General features: G+C 41.6%; 1 protein-coding gene across 4 annotated transcripts in view; it reads left to right on the top strand.

Annotated features, from left to right (window-relative positions):
• Positions 1 to 14,277, top strand: part of klhl13 (kelch-like family member 13) — a 40,318-nt gene extending 26,041 nt beyond the window's left edge. For all 4 annotated transcript variants that reach the window (XM_023288459.3, XM_035956442.2, XM_035956443.2 and 1 more), the window contains 4 exons: positions 430 to 626; positions 1,405 to 2,200; positions 6,775 to 6,888; positions 13,195 to 14,277. In XM_023288459.3, the coding sequence (XP_023144227.1) occupies positions 430 to 626; positions 1,405 to 2,200; positions 6,775 to 6,888; positions 13,195 to 13,682 (1,595 nt within the window). In that variant the 3' untranslated portion in view covers positions 13,683 to 14,277. The remainder of the gene's footprint in view (positions 1 to 429; positions 627 to 1,404; positions 2,201 to 6,774; positions 6,889 to 13,194) is intronic.
• Positions 14,278 to 16,564: the final 2,287 nt, after the last annotated feature.

The following is a 16,564-nucleotide window of genomic DNA, read 5'->3' on the forward strand; positions in this document are numbered from 1 at the left end:
ATCATGACTGTAGAGGAAGTAACTTTGGTACTTTGGCATTTAAATGATACCAGTAAGATGAAGAAGATGCTGCAATGACAACAGAAGAAGGAGCCTGTTTAAGTAGAAGTAAGGGGAAACTGCTTAGAGTGAGGGACAGCTCATTAGTGATAAGAAGGCTGTGGGAATAAATGCTGAGCAGGTTTCTCCCTTAGACCTTCAGTTCTTTCTCTGAACAGAAGTCCTTTGACACTGAAACATTTCATTGACATTTGCATTAAAATGATGTGTAGGCATTTTTATTTTTAGCTTCAGGGATTTTTTTCCGCCCTTTATGCAAGGCCTTTAAAAATCTACATCACAGCCCTGTCAGTCATGTACGATTGTATACTAGCTGAACCATGTGTAACCATCAGTTATTTCCTCATCCCCTTCTCTCCCCTGATGCAGGTGGAATGAAGGAACAGGATTTAATGTGCATCAAGCTTCATGGAGTAAACCGAATAGGCCTGAAGAAGATCATTGACTTTATCTACACAGCAAAGTTGTCGCTCAACATGGAGAATCTGCAAGACACACTTGAGGCAGCCAGCTTCTTACAAATTCTTCCTGTTCTGGACTTTTGCAAAGTCTTTCTTATATCTGGGGTAAGGAAGCAGATGCACAAGCCACAACTGCATATTACTGTACAGCACACAGCTGCCCTTTAGTCTTCAGTGGTTGTTTTTGGTTTATCTTAAAACAGAAGCTGTGTTGAACAAATTTATGGGCATTGGATGAAATAACTGCATAACTGAATGTAAAAACACATTTCAAAGAAATTCTGTAGTTTAATTTCAGTAGTTTTCAGGAATGCCCAAATATTTTGGATTTAAACTGCTGTGGAACTCCATTTTGAGATGATGTTTATACTGTCTGTTGTGAAATGGTGAGTCAAAAATGAAAAACATTCATTTCATTTCTAAGTAAGTCTTCCATTAACTCCGGTTATGAAGACCTGAATATCTCTGTGACTGACAGAAAGCTGTATGGAAAAAGTATATAAAATAGGCAGATAACAATGTTTATGAACTCTGGTGTTTTCAAAAGGTATGTGCTTCTTCTTCCTTTTTAGACAGCAAAAGTATGTTTTACTTGGTAAATTCTGGAGCTCATATTGATTGGAAAATTAAAAGCAAATGTTCTTACATTTGCAGTGATAGAAAATAGAGAAAGGTAGCAAATTCTCCTGTGTACAATTTATATTCTGTTATCAGTGTAGACTGTATGTTAATTTGCCTCTGACTGCTACATCCCTCAGTGCTAAAGCAACAGTACTTTGTAAATGGATATCATTCCGCCTGTCATCCAGTTACCCGTGTCTTCTGATATCTTATCGGTCTTAACCTGCAGCTTTCCAAGATTTTCACTTGTTTTTCTTTGCAGGTTTCTCTTGACAACTGTGTGGAGGTGGGGCGCATTGCAAACACATACAACCTCACAGAGGTGGACAAATACGTCAACAACTTTATCCTGAAGAACTTCCCGTCATTGCTGGGCACAGGAGAGTTTGTCAAGTTACCGTTTGAACGTTTGGCTTTTGTACTGTCCAGTAACAGCTTGAAACACTGCACTGAGTTAGACCTGTTCAAGGCTGCTTGCCGCTGGCTCCGCTATGAAGACGGTCGTATGGACTATGCCCCAAAGCTCATGAAGAACATCCGTTTTCCCCTCATGAACCCACAGGAGCTCATCAATCATGTGCAGACAGTGGACTTTATGCGCACAGATAACACCTGTGTCAACCTTCTCTTGGAAGCTAGCAACTACCAAATGATGCCCTACATGCAGCCAGTTATGCAGTCAGAACGGACAGCCATCCGCTCAGACAGTGCCCACCTGGTCACTCTGGGTGGTGTTCTGCGCCAGCAGCTAGTTGTAAGTAAGGAGCTGCGTCTCTTTGATGAGAAGGCTCATGAATGGAAGGCGCTGGCACCCATGGATGCACCTCGCTACCAACACGGCATCGCAGTCATTGGCAACTTTCTCTATGTTGTGGGAGGCCAAAGCAACTATGACACCAAAGGCAAGACGGCGGTTGACACCGTGTTCCGGTACGACCCTCGCTACAACAAATGGATCCAGGTGGCATGCCTTAATGAGAAACGTACCTTCTTCCACCTCAGTGCACTCAAGGGACACCTCTACGCTGTCGGTGGAAGGAATGCTGCTGGGGAGCTTGGTGAGTTTATTTCTCTGCGTTTGTTTTAGGTTTCCTTTTTAAACAACAGCTGAAGTCTTTAATTAATATTGTATGAGAATTTACACTTAAACATCAAGGAGCAGTAGGAAAAAGAATGTGCAGTTTAATAAGGCTGCAAGCATACTGACGCCAGTAATCAAGGGTTGTGCCTACACATTATCATCTGCTGTTTCAACATGTCGCGTGCATAATCTCTGTGTAATTTAATAAAATTCAGAGGGTGGGCACATTATCACAAACACCCTTCCAATTTTATGTAATCCATTATAGAAGCATTTCAGCACATGCAGAATCTATGTCAGTTGTCTCCGTCTCAGAGGAGTCCCATTGGGGATTTCTTTTTTGTTTTGGGGGTTTATTATATTAAGTATAGTATAAATATGATTTTTTTTAACCTTGAAAGAGTGCAACAAAGCCACAATCTAAACCCTTTTCCTGTTGGATTGCACTGATACACTCCGGATAATACAATTAATTAGCAAATAATTCAAACTGAAGTCATCCTACCAGTAGTTATACTGAAGCTGAGCTGGAACATGAACTGTACTGAAAAGTTGCATGCAGTTTTTCGGTGGAATTTTCAGTGACTGTAAACGGTACGATATCACCTTGAATTAGCAATCTGATGCTCTTCATAGCTGACACATTACTTTTGAACTTTTAGATTCATAATTAACCCCTCTGGAAGAAACACTTCTGTGCACAGATATTTATACATTTATATCTATTCATTGTAGTTTGGTTGTTGATGCTGAGTAACCAATCTGGAATCTGTGCACCCATAAGTGTAGACCACAGAGAGGTGCCACCCAATACTTAAATTCAGCTCTATAACTGCGGCGGACAGAGAGAGGCCACTGTGCGAGCAGCCTTCTCTTCTAGGTTATAATTAGACCAAAGAACACAGCCCTAGTTCACCGCCTGTCGACACAACTGCCGTTTTCTGCTTTACGTGCCACTGCCTTTTCACTGCATGTGCTTCGGTCCTGATGCTTGTTTTTCTGGATGTGCCCTGCCCTTGTATTATGTTTGTTTACTCTGGGTAGGTCACATGGGTGTGGTTTTATTGTTTTGTCTGAAGTGCTTAGAATTTTAAAGAAAAACTTAACAATATCAAGATGGGTACAGAGAGAAGGAAGCTTTCAATCTTAACTGGTACACACTGCATTTTTTGACTGCATATCAGGCTTCATTCCTTGATAGGCTTTGTTTTGTATTGATTTTAACCGTTTGAAATGATATAGCAAAGATGTGTTATGGAACAAACTGATGTGTTTGAAAGACGTTAAGATTTATTTTTTGAATTGTGGCTTATCAAAGTGATGTTTTTAGGCTTAGAGGTTAGATTATGTGTATATATTACAGGTTTGTTTGTCAACTTATTCTATTTTACCAAATGTAAACCATTTTATGACCCTTGGACAGTAGCAGCACAATCTTTAATGTATCTGGAAAGCTGCACTTAAGAGTGTGTACATTTGCTTTAATTGGTCTCTTAGGTATTAAAAAGTTCTTACTACCTGCTGTGCAGAAACAAAATGTGCAGATCAGCAAAGATCTTTAGATTTGTGGGTTTTTTTCTTGTTACCTTTTCCAACAAAGCAGTATTTTAAGCTAAAATGAAACTATAAACTGAATTCAGCATTGCAGAATGTTATTCTCCTTTTCTATGCCTTTCATCATCTCAGATTTTTTGGGACCAAACATTATCTTTCAATCCCATTACAAGGTCCAGGACCCCACTGCTGCTCTGGGTCAGAGAAATATGCTACATGGTCTCTATTACTAGATAGCACCAGCTGCCAGCTTGACCCTTGGAGTGTTCTATTAATTCCTGATGACCAACCTGCAGTGAAAGAAAATTCATGCTAATTAGAACTGTGACCTTTTCAGCTGATCAGGACAAAATCTGATGGTAATGAAGCTGTTATTCAGTTTAAACTGGTGTAACTGTAAATGAAATTACTGAGTGCTTGGCCTCTGGTCTCTATAATAGGTAAATCTGTTATTTATTTAATGAAGACATTTTAATGATGATCCATTCCATTTTCAGTCAGATTTTGCTTTGTATTTTAAGTCTGCTCAGTTCAACTATTTGTCCTCTAATGTGTCTGTACTGCTTTCACTGAGCAGTTGCAAAATTTTGTCACTTTGATATTTGGCCCAGTGGTGTCTCATGCCCTTTTTGTGCTGCTGTGCATCTTGCTGCATTTTGGAACAAACTTTTTTTTTTGTTTCATTGTTTAAGTCATTGATTTAACCATAGCCTTTAAAAGTGCACTGTTTAATTATTTACATTCAGCAGATTCAATTCAATTCAATTTTATTGAAGCTGGATGCTTCAAATGTGTGGCTGTGTTTTATGGTCCTTGTGTCCCACCCCCCCACCTCTCTATCTCTACCCCTCTATCTGTATCCCTCTATCTCTACCTCTACCCCTCTATCTCTACCTCTCTACTTCTTCTGTCCCTCTCAACCCGCCCGGCCAGCAGGCAGATGGGTCCCCCCACATTAGAGCCGGGTTCTGCTCGAGGTTTTTTTCCCTGTTAAAAGGGTGTTTTCCTTGCCACTGTCGCCTTTTGGCTTGCTCTGGGGATCAGGCATATGGGTTCTGTAAAGCGTCTCGAGACAATTTGACTGTAATTGGCGCTATATAAATAAAATTGAATTGAAAATTGAATTGAATACCTCTTATGGTCTTTGAGCACCATTAATCAGGTCACTTCTTCCACTGGCTGCAAAGTGTGAAAACCAGATATTTTGTGCATTATCTCAATTGCTGCTCATGACACGTAGCAAAATAAAGTGCCTTTTAATTAATTAGATGTGGGCGATCTTGCCAAAAGATCATATGACAAATTTAGAAACACAATCCAAGATATGAATCATAATTCTCCTAGCAGATTCTGATGAACTCATGTGACTGCATAATTAGTTTAGCATATGGTTGCCTAGATACAAAGTCTCTCACTTTAACTTTCAAATCTTTGCATCCTGTTTTCACTCTAATTTTTAAAGAGCAACTTGAAGTACTGTTTCATATCTCTACTGCTTGAGCGCTTCTTTCAGAGTGTTGGTCTACTCCTAACTGTTCCTCATCTGCTACTCTGTCTTCTGTTAGCATCACTTAGCCTCATATGAACTGTGTCACAACCAATCAGAATTTTGCTTAATTCATGTAGAGTAGGGAAATTTGGACAGTGCTTTTGTTATTTATTTTAGTAGCCTGTCCCATCCTGTGTTTCCCTGCCTGCGGGCTGACCAGGTTACTGTTGTGTTGATCCTCAATGTCTTGTAGCTGCCTCTCCAGTGAGTCTCTCATCCAGCTCCACCATCTTCAACTGCAGCTTGTGACAGGAGGCAGCTATCTCGTCATGGGCGGACTTTAGGGCATCTTTGTTCTGCTCTTCAGCCTCAGTGAGCTTCCTGTAGCAGCACATGAACCAGTATCCCACATGCTGCAGGCACTAGCTAGAGTGGTCCTTTAGTTCGCAGTCAGTCTGCTGGAGAGCCGTCCACAGAATGACTCACTATAGAGGCAGCTGAACGACATCAAGAACCGTCACAACGATAACCTGGCAAGTCAGCAGATAGGGAAACATGGGACAGGACAGACTAGGGCTAGCTGGTTAGCATTAGTTGAAGTTCCAAAGTGAAGTATGAACATGTAGCACCTTCAGTGACACAAATGATACCATCTTATACCAAATTAAGTTTGTACACAATATGAGATTGTCAGAGTCCTCCCCTATGTTTCATCCTGTTATGTTTAGGTTGTGAGATGACAAATAGCAAGAAGATAACTTATCCTTGACCCATAATCCCCAGTTTATAGGCCTACATATCTCTAAGGTGCTGTGTCTGCACTGGAAAAATGGTCTGGCTCCCCCAGTTATCATCCTGCTATGGGGGGAAAAACACTCTGGCTTGTTTGTAGTTCATCAAATCAGTAAAAATCGTCATAGGGGGTGCTAAGCCCAGGTTGCAGCAGTAGTGTCCCTTGTCAAACCGTAACATGTAGCTCGCATAATGGAAGGAGAATGCAGTGTGAAATGCACAACAGAGTCAGACTACTCAGTGTATAATGCACACTTGTGCTTCTACTTATATTTAGCTGTGGTGCATGAAGCTTACATCTTTAAAGTGAAGGGCCCTTGATGCATCACTGCAGCTAGTAGGCCAACTTGTTCTATGTCCAGTCACAACCCTTTTCCTAGCATGCAATGAGCCCACAAGTTGACGGATCCTATTGCCAGTATTTTCTTGCCAAGAGCATCACTCATGAATACCAGTGTCTGCTTTCTCTCAGATTTCACAACCCCATCCTCAGGCAGCTTATGATAAAGGATCTAGCAATCTCCCTATTTCCTGTAAAGTCAGTACATTCAGCGCTGGTAGGGTTGTGGGGATGTGTACGCTGTATTTAAATCCGTGTTTTAGCTCCCACACTGAGACCCTCCAAGGCCTCATTTGCTGCTGTTTGTCCTCCTTAGTTGTGTCTTGACCTACTTTCTACTCATACAGTCTCTCTTTTTTTCATCTTTTCCTTCAAGCTACTGTGGAGTGCTACAACCCAAGGACAAATGAATGGACATACGTTGCCAAAATGAATGAGCCACATTATGGCCATGCTGGGACAGTGTATGGTGGTTATATGTATATTTCAGGTAAGTGGCAAGAACTGAAGTTGCTCAAATAAAAAGATATTTAATGTTGTGTGAATATGTAACATGTTTAAAAGTTGATTTCATGCCTTAAAGGTCACAATTGCGATGCATTTTATTCTTAGCATGCGTTTGAGGGCAACAGGGGAGTAGGATCACAATAGTAATACACAGTTCATATCATTTAAATTCTTTAATTTATATTTCTGACATATAGCATTTGATGGTACAAATAGTACATGCAGTACATTCTAGTTTTTGAATTATCAGTCAGTCAGAATTTCTAGCAGTCTGCTAATGCTATTTTTTTCATTTTTTAAACCCTGCCACATTACATAAAAAGAATAGCTTTCACACTTACTGCCTTTTTCAAGTTATTTCTCGCACACTTGATTCATCAATGCTGAGCACGATTGTAAAGTCCGTGCAGGTCCAGTGGTCAGGACAGACAGTGGACAGTGACAGCCAGGACTTGCTCTTTGCATGTCACCACAGCACTTGTTCACTTCATACGACTGAAAACAAATCCTGTGGTATGGAGATGAGCCCTAGTTTCTCAGTGTGACTAATCCAGAGTGATGCTACAAAGGAAGGGAAGGCTGGTGGTGGTGGAGGGGAATTGGGAAGGATGGAGCAAAGTAAAGGACTGAAGCCTGTGTAGGAGGTGTAACACAGAAGAGACTGTGTTAATCCCTCCTGGCCATGAGTACCATCATCCTCCTTGCAACACATGAGCACAAACGGTGTTGTTCAAAAACATTAAAAAATGAGATTATGGAAGTTTTCCAGGAGTCCTTTTTTTCCAATGTATTTTTTGAAGAAACAAAGGTAGGAAAGAAAAAGGAGTAGAGATAATGTTTATTGTCACCTGTACTCCGAATATTACAATTGATCATCAGTTATTTGATCAAGTTACCTCTAAGAACATCCACAGCATCTATGTATCTGCAAAAAAAAAATCACCAGTGTACTCTATTTTGTAGAAATCCCAGTTCAAATCAAATCAACTTTTGATCAATTTTAGAAATTTAGCTAGTGGAGCTACATGAAGTGAAACTCTGTGACTACGTGCCACCAAAGGAATAAACACCAGCTGTTTGAGTAGTGAAGGAATTACAAGTAACAAAAATAGAAATCCCACCAAGGCGTGTGTCAAAAAACTGTTCTAAAAAAGTGGTATATTGATTTCAGAGATCTCTTAGCCTGAGGGAATTTATATACATTAACAACATTGACATCTTTGCACTAGTCACATATTGTACTTAGAGCACCACCTGAGAGACTCTGGCAAATGGAAATAAAATATGGAAAAGCTCTTTAGCAGAAATATTAAGCTTCTTTGCAATGTAAGGTGATGACCAGCTTACACACCGTTTTATTAGATACACTCCCTGAGTTTGATTACTGTGCACGCAGACAATGAATCTAATTCCATAATCCACAGATCTGCAAACCATTATTATGTTATGTAGCTCTGTACACAGCACAGTACTGCACCTACCACATTAGCTCCAGTTGTCTTTCGCGTATTCTTCATAATTTTAGATCATCAGATGTTTTCAGTGTCTGTGCAATGTTTTAGCAGCTTCCACGAAAGGTTTTCCTGTTAGATTTTTTTTTTTTTTTTTTTTTTTGCATATACATTGAGTATTGCAGGGAGAATGGTGAAGTTGGTAGTGCATTTAGCCCCTTTAATTTGATTTCATATTAATTAAATCTGACATGCTGGAGCGATGCCAGAAACGAAGAACTACCTTCACACATGATTACTATCATTGTTTATATAAACATTTTTAATTAGTTTAAGAGCTGAGGCATATTTGGGACCACACAGACCACAAGCCTCATACTATAGTGGAGCGGAGACGAAAGCCACATTTTCAGTTTTTTTAAGCTGAAATGATAAATAACGTAATAGTCACGGACTGAGCTAATCTGCTGCTAACCAGCTGTGTCAGTCCATTTGCTTCTGGCTGTACTCGGCAGTACATGGTGTTTATTGCTCACTTCTTTTGATATTCTAATGGATTCTTTTTTATTGCTTTCATGTTTCAGTGATATAGCAATAGCAGGTCAATAGCCTGATAAATTTTGCTGTTGTAACAGCTAGTTGAGCTGTGACACAATGTTACGCTTTGCACCTGCAGCAGCTAAAAATATGTGTGATAGAAAAATGAACATTTGTGCTACAGGATAAAGCTGGTCAAGCAGTTTTGCGAATACAGCTGGGGGTTGCAAAAGTAGGGGAAAAAAACATGCAGGTCATATGAAAACTTGCTTTTAAGTGCTTTTCATGCAAATGGTACAGGTAAATGAGCAGTTCCCATTTTGCTGCACTAAGGACCCACTATAGCGCCCACAGTCTCTGGGGTTGCTGTCTAGCTGTGCAAGGTGACCCATGCTGGAGTGCAATTCTGTGTCTATCTGTCATGGCACATCAGATCACTTTCCCCGGCTGTGCTGCTGTGCTGTCTGAAGGTATTCTGTCAGCTGGATGAACCTGACAAATGCACTCAGCCTACAGACCATCACAGCTCAAGTGGGGTGGCAGAGTTCAGACATGAGTACTAAACCAGCGCAGAGCCTCACTGCCTGTGGTCCACGGTCTTATCCAAGAGATTAACTCCTTGAGTCCACCGGGGGCGACTGCGTTGCGTTCGACCACCGAAGTTGATCGCAGCCCCTCTAAACTGCGTCCACCAGAAGCGCCACAGCATGTTTTAGAAGTGGTTCTGAAAGTAGCCACATCAAGCTGCACAGAGCATATCCAGTCAGGCACAAAGTCACACGCATTTTCAAAATTTCCAAAATAAACCAACCTGTCCAATTTCAGGACCAAATATCACAAGTGCATTAGTGCCATGACCTACGCAGAGGGTCAGAAGTCAACTGTTCAGAGTATTTTCACTGTGGACCACCATTTTCACCATCATTGACCTTTGTCTGTGGGCACAACAACATGAGAATTAACAATAAATACAATTAAAACAGACACATAAAGAAACTATTTCACTACTTGGCTAAGTAGAATTTTTAAAATACATCCAGGTAAAGTGACTGAATTAGCAAATTAAAGTAATTAGGCAGAGGAAACACTGTGCCCTCTGAAACAGACACCTACGCCTGATGGACTGTAATGGTTAGATGTTTGGTGCTAGATTGGATCAGATCACCATTCTGACCAAACCTGCCCTAAATTTAACCAGCAGTTAGTGTCCCTACCACTGCCACCCTGTTGTTAATGTATTCTAAAATCAACCAGGTTAGGTCCTGTGGTCTTAAAGCTCAAACTGAGTTCACTGAATTCAGCGTTGTATTTTAATTTACCAAGATCATCTGCATGAAGGATTGTGTGTATACATCAATAAGCCACAACATTAAAACCACCTGCTTAGTGTTATGTTGGTCCCTCTCTGGCCACCACAGTGACTATTTTTACCCATGTCTCCATTGAGCCATGGATACAGGACCTGTCGGGGTTTCCTCTGGTGTCTGACAATAGAACGCTGGCAGGATATCCTTTAGGTCCTGTGGGTTCCAGGGTTGGGCCACCATTGATTGGGTTTGTTCCAGTGCATCCCAGGGATGCTCATTTTCAGGGAACCTTGTCTTGGTGGGGGGAGGCTGCTGGTGTTGGAGTGCTGTTGTTTGGTGTAGAACTTTGATTAGGTCAGGGATATGCGTCAAAATGATATCCACATGAAAGTCACGACCCAAGTTATCCCAGCAGAACATTAGATTGTGACGAGATGATGAATGTTATTCACCCATCAGGGATTTTCATGTTGAGGCTGATTGGACCAGATCACTCATTGTTCTTATTATTTGTGTTTAAAATGATTTGTAGTAATTATGTGGCATTTTACAGTTGAAAAATCAAGTCCACTGCATATGCTCTACTGCAGTTTTTGTTGCCAATCAGCAACTGTTATAAGCTGTCTGTAATAAGCTAATACATGTCAGCCTGACTGATTTAGTGGAGTTGAAAACTTCTGTCAGCTGTCAATGTGAGATATTTGTATGTTTTGGACTTGCTATATCATATAAAATGTGTCTTTCACACTTACAGACTTATGCAAATCATCCCTCACATGCTTGATTTATCTATGCTGAGCATGCATTTGAGATCTGTGAGAGTTCAGTGCTCAGGGCTGATGGTGGGCACCGAGACTGAGCATCAAAAGAGGACTGATCTATAATGCCTGCTAATATCCTAGCTGCTTGATCAGTCTGGAAATGTTGCACAAAGTGACATAATTCCAGCTCTTGCAGCTAATGTGTGTGTTGGTTAAGACTGTCTGAAATCAGATCCTATTTACGATTAGTGCACTGCAGTTCATCTCCTCTGCCATTTTATTTGAGTGTGTAATTTATGCTCTGTATAGCATCCCTCAAAATTCTCTCTGTGTTCTGAAAAAAGTTGTTTTTGCTAACATTCTCAAAATAACGTGTTGAATTTTATACATATGATTTTATCGTGTGAACTCCACCATGATGGTAGATAAATGTCTGAAATCTGAACTGACTGCTCACCTCATAGTAAATAACTGTTTATTATACAGAGAGCAGTGAATGAGTCAGTGAGGAGTGATTTGGACCTTATATTCCTGCAGGAACTGAAGGCCAGACTGAGATATCAGAAGGCTGTAAAATGAACTTGACAGTCTGACTTCAAGAGGATGGTTATCCTCATCTGAGAAATGCAGGTTGCTGAATCTATCTTATATGACTAGGAGCCATAAATGGAAACCACTTCATTTTTTAACCTGCTGGAAGAAGTGAGAGGAGTGTGAAAACTGGTGCCAAGTATTTTCAGTTGCTTTCATCATCCATACAGAGCTCCCTGTATGTTAATGTCAATCCATAGGTTCCCAGCCAGCCTGAGGTAAAAATGATCAATATGTAGCTGTAGTTTGGTTGTGTCTTTGGCAGTGTGCATCCTTGAGGGATTTAACATCAGAGACCAGCATTGATCGCTAGTTGATATTTATACAGGAGCTGAAGTCCTAATGATTACGGGGTATTTTTGGAATCTGCTGATTCCCCCCTGTTTTTAGTGTCACCTCGGTGTCTATTCTCCATCATCTCTGGGTCCCACGTGTGCCGGCACTGATTCAACCAGGTCACTGGTTCTACAAGGGGACTCTGCAGTTATTTAATATCTGCACGGCTGCACAGGGAAGGGATTTGAGGATGTAAAATATGGGCACATGTGGTGAGCAATACAAAACAATAACACCGTCTGTCCTGTGCTGTCTGCGGAAGGGCAAAGGCTTTTAGCCCATCATTCTGAGATGAAATCAATTTGGCAAAACCATGTCCCCTCTTATTGTCTCACTAATGGCACTGATTAGACATTGAGATACTGGGATACTGATCAGACATTATTGTACCAGGGAAAGGCCAAAGCCCTTGAACAGAATCAAAATAGCAGCAGAGCCCCTTGAGAGGAATTACAAGGACCCCACTTTGACTTCAGCAGCACTGTTCTCTTGTTAGGATTTAAATAGCAGACTTGCTCCGTGGACTACTTGGATAAAGAAAATGGATAGTCAGGCTATCTTTGAATTTGATCAGCTAAGGAGGTGCTAGCATCCCAGATCTGAGTCATGGCAGCTGAATAGACAGCTTAGGCCTCAACAGTAAACCAAGCACACGATCACTGGGCAGCAGCAAAAGAGGGATTCTGCCTCTATTCGGCATCGCTGCAAATCTTCCCTGCATTTGCTCCTAGTCACTCTGCCTGGGGGGGAGGGGTGGACTGGCTCCCACCCAAATGCATGCTGGGATTGTGTTCCTCTTTATTTTAAGCCTTCCCTCTAGACATGTCCTGTTTTTTTTTCCTCCCCACTTTGCCTCAGCTTTTTTGTGTCCCGGCGTCTAACAGCTTGTTTGTGCGTACGTGCACGAACGCTTTGTAATTGTGTTCCGCTTTGTACCGAGTGCTCATCATCAGCATCATTTCACACTGTGAAAAAGAGGCTGAACAACAACGGATATCAATCCAGATTGTAAAATTAGTGCTTAACTCACGTATTTGTTGTTGAGTTTAAGAAGCAAGTATCAGGGAGAGTTGAATTTAAAAAATGTGAACCTCGTGTATTAATCTGTTCTAAATAACGTGACTGGAGCAGATGTCAGTGTTGTGGCTGGAGCTCCACATGGCCTAGATAAAACCGTTATTTGACATGGCTGAATGAGTCACCGATCTGTTTGATAGACACGTCCACAAAGTGTTTTCCTCCACCAAATGATCGGTGTTGAGGCTAATTTGTTGCTCTTTTTTTTTTCTTCTTCTTCTTGCTGCAGGGGGAATCACGCACGACACTTTTCAGAAGGAGCTGATGTGTTTTGACCCAGATGCGGATAAATGGACTCAGAAAGCGCCCATGACGACGGTGCGAGGCCTCCACTGCATGTGCACAGTGGGCGACCGTCTCTACGTGATCGGGGGCAATCACTTCCGGGGCACCAGCGACTACGACGACGTGCTCAGCTGCGAATACTACTCTCCCGCCCTCGACCTGTGGACACCTATTGCCGCCATGTTGCGAGGTCAGAGCGACGTCGGCGTGGCGGTGTTTGAGAATAAGATCTATGTGGTGGGCGGCTACTCGTGGAACAATCGGTGCATGGTGGAAATAGTACAGAAGTACGACCCAGAGAAAGACGAATGGCACAAAGTTTTTGACTTGCCCGAGTCGCTGGGCGGGATCCGAGCCTGCACACTCACAGTTTTCCCCCCTGAGGACATCTCGGGTTCGCCCTCCAGAGAGTCGCCCCTGTCAGCACCTTGATGAGTAAAGGGGGGGAGCCCTGTTTTGCTCACACCCCCGTGACCCCTCACCCCCACAACGCTCCTCAACAAACACACCTTATAGACATTGTTTGCACTTCCTCCTCGGACAACATCTGTACTGCATCCCTGAGTACCCCCCACGTCCACGTCCCCTAAAGCTGTGCAGAAACCCCTCCCTGAGTGATTAAACCTACATACCGACACGGTTTGGCAACCTAATTACATGTTAATGTTGCATACTCGGTATATTTTGGCAGGAAATACCTTGACTTGAAAAGTGACTTTGCAAATCAACTTTTCTACCTGATGTCTATAAAGTTTTCTTATGTCTCGTTTCTTTTGGTGTTCTACCTTGAAATGTTGACTACCACACTGACTCTCTCTTCTAGTCTATGCCAGGTTAGATGCAGGTGACCCCAGAGAGCAGCAGCGTAGGGACGGATGAGCTCCAGAAACACAGATGGTTTTTAACTCAGGGGTTGGCCCAGGCCCCATATACGTCTCTCTTGCAGTTTCAGTTCTTTCCTGCTATTGATATGAAACTGTTAACAAAATGGTGTTTTCTAAATTTAATAAACATGATTTTGAAAGTAGTGAAATGTCGTCATTACTGACTACAGCGGATGATCCCGAAAGCCCCTGAAAGTGGAAGTTGACTTTTCTTGAACAAATAGAGCGTAACTCATGAAAAGGCTTGTGTGGTCTACAATGTTAACGGTCTCAGCTGTCATCAATTTGTTGTCTTTTTTTGCTTTTGTAATATTTTTTTCTCACTGTGGGCTAATTTTTCTCTCCAACATAAAGTCCTGTACATCTATGGAAACAGCACAACTGTAGAAGAAAAGAGAACTCAAAAATGTCCTCAGGGAAGTATGACACACTTATGCCATGAATATGGAAAAAAAATTCTAGTTGAATTTCTTTATTATATTTTGCAAAAATGTAATTACCCTGCTGTAAATATACGCATTTTCCCAAGTACCCACATGTGTTACCAGCACTAGGAAAAACAAAGATGCCTCAACATACTATAGATATTTTTTTCCTTACATTTTCAATTTGTTTCGGTTTTCATCTCCTATCTGCTCTGTGTAAACGCAGCCTGCAGTTCAGTTGAAAAAATCCAGAATCTTTGTCACTAATAGCTTCACAATTATGCCAAGAAGAACTGAATTTGTAGTTGTTTACAGAATTTGGTGAATTTTTGTTCAGTTTTACATGAGAAATGGTGATTTTGATGAAGTATAAATGATTTTAAGCTTAGATTTGATTGTCAACAGAACTGCACATCACAGTAGTTTAAGAACCGATGCACGGTTAAAAATCTGATGTTTCATTCTGTTTTTACAGTTTGTAGCTCAGATAAATGGTACGTTTTTCCTTTTTTTTTTTTTTTTTTAAGAAAAATAACGCACAGGTTTTGAGTTCACAGGGTTCAATTGTATGCATCCTTTCAGAGATTACACAAAGCTGTTTTTATGTTGTGTGACTGGTAGCAGACTGGTTTGGATTTACCGTGTATACAGTCCTTGAGGTAATTGGATTCCAGTCATTGTTGATTTCAGTGAAGCCTCCAGACTGGTACAAGCTGTATGGTCAGTAATCACCAGTTGGTTTCGTTTTATCTCTTTGTTTAGCAGATCATACTGCATATTTGGGCATAAAATACACTCTAGGATGATCACAAAAGTGTAGAAGCCTAATCTACATTGTGTTTAACATCAGCCTCATCAGCAGCCAGAGGTTTGGTCCATGCTCTGATGCACTAAAATGCCTCCCGGTGATGGAAACTCACTGCTGACCAGCGGTAACTGGAAACTGGCAGCTCCACCAGTGTCGCCTCTCCTCCTGGCATCCAGACAGACGCTAATGTCGCCCACAATCTGCCCACCTGCTCCTGGACGATTAAAGCCTTAATAGCAGCATATGGTGTCCGAGACGTCGGCTTCACGCTGTTAACGGGAACAAAAGGTTTGTGTAATCATCAGGTGAGTTTGGTCCAGAGCTTTAAATCCTCATTATTAGGGTCCGAGCACCGAATGGTGCGAAGACCCTATTGGAATGCAAGGAATTATTTATTATTAGGGTCCGAGCACCGAATGGTGCGAAGACCCTATTGGAATGCAAGGAATTATTTATTAGGGTCCGAGCACCGAATGGTGCGAAGACCCTATTGGAATGCAAGGAATTATTTATTATTAGGGTCCGAGCACCGAATGGTGCGAAGACCCTATTGAAACCCGTGGGTTTATTATTAGGGTCCGAGCACCGAATGGTGCGAAGACCCTATTGAAACCCGTGGGTTTATTAGGGTCCGAGCACCGAATGGTGCGAAGACCCTATTGAAACCCTTGGGTTTATTATTAGGGTCCGAGCACCACGAAGTGGTGCGAGGAACCTATTGTAACCCTAGGAATTATTAGGGTCCGAGCACCGAATGGTGCGAAGACCCTATTGGAATGCAAGGAATTATTTATTATTATTATTATTATTATTATTATTAGGGTCCGAGCACCACGAAGTGGTGCGAGGAACCTATTGAAACCCTAAGAATTATTATTATTATTATTTTTCTTCGTCCGCCGGGAAATTGGCCTTTTTGATGCCCTAAACATACACGAAAACGCATGAAAATCGCCACACACATCAGAACCGGCGAAAAATTTGATATTTTAGGGAAATGGCACGCGTGCGTGCCAAAATGGCTCAATAGCGCCCCCTAGAAAATTAAGAAAATTCAGCCCCCGGACAGTGTTTGACCTAGACTTCTGAAATTCGGTACACATATGTAACTCATCAAGACGCACAAAAAAGCTTCTTGCATCATTACCCATAATGCTACAGGAAGTCGGCCATTTTGAATTATGAGTCATTTTTGGA

Source organism: Amphiprion ocellaris, chromosome 14, assembly GCF_022539595.1.
Source record: "Amphiprion ocellaris isolate individual 3 ecotype Okinawa chromosome 14, ASM2253959v1, whole genome shotgun sequence".
NCBI classification, from domain to species: domain Eukaryota; kingdom Metazoa; phylum Chordata; class Actinopteri; family Pomacentridae; genus Amphiprion; species Amphiprion ocellaris.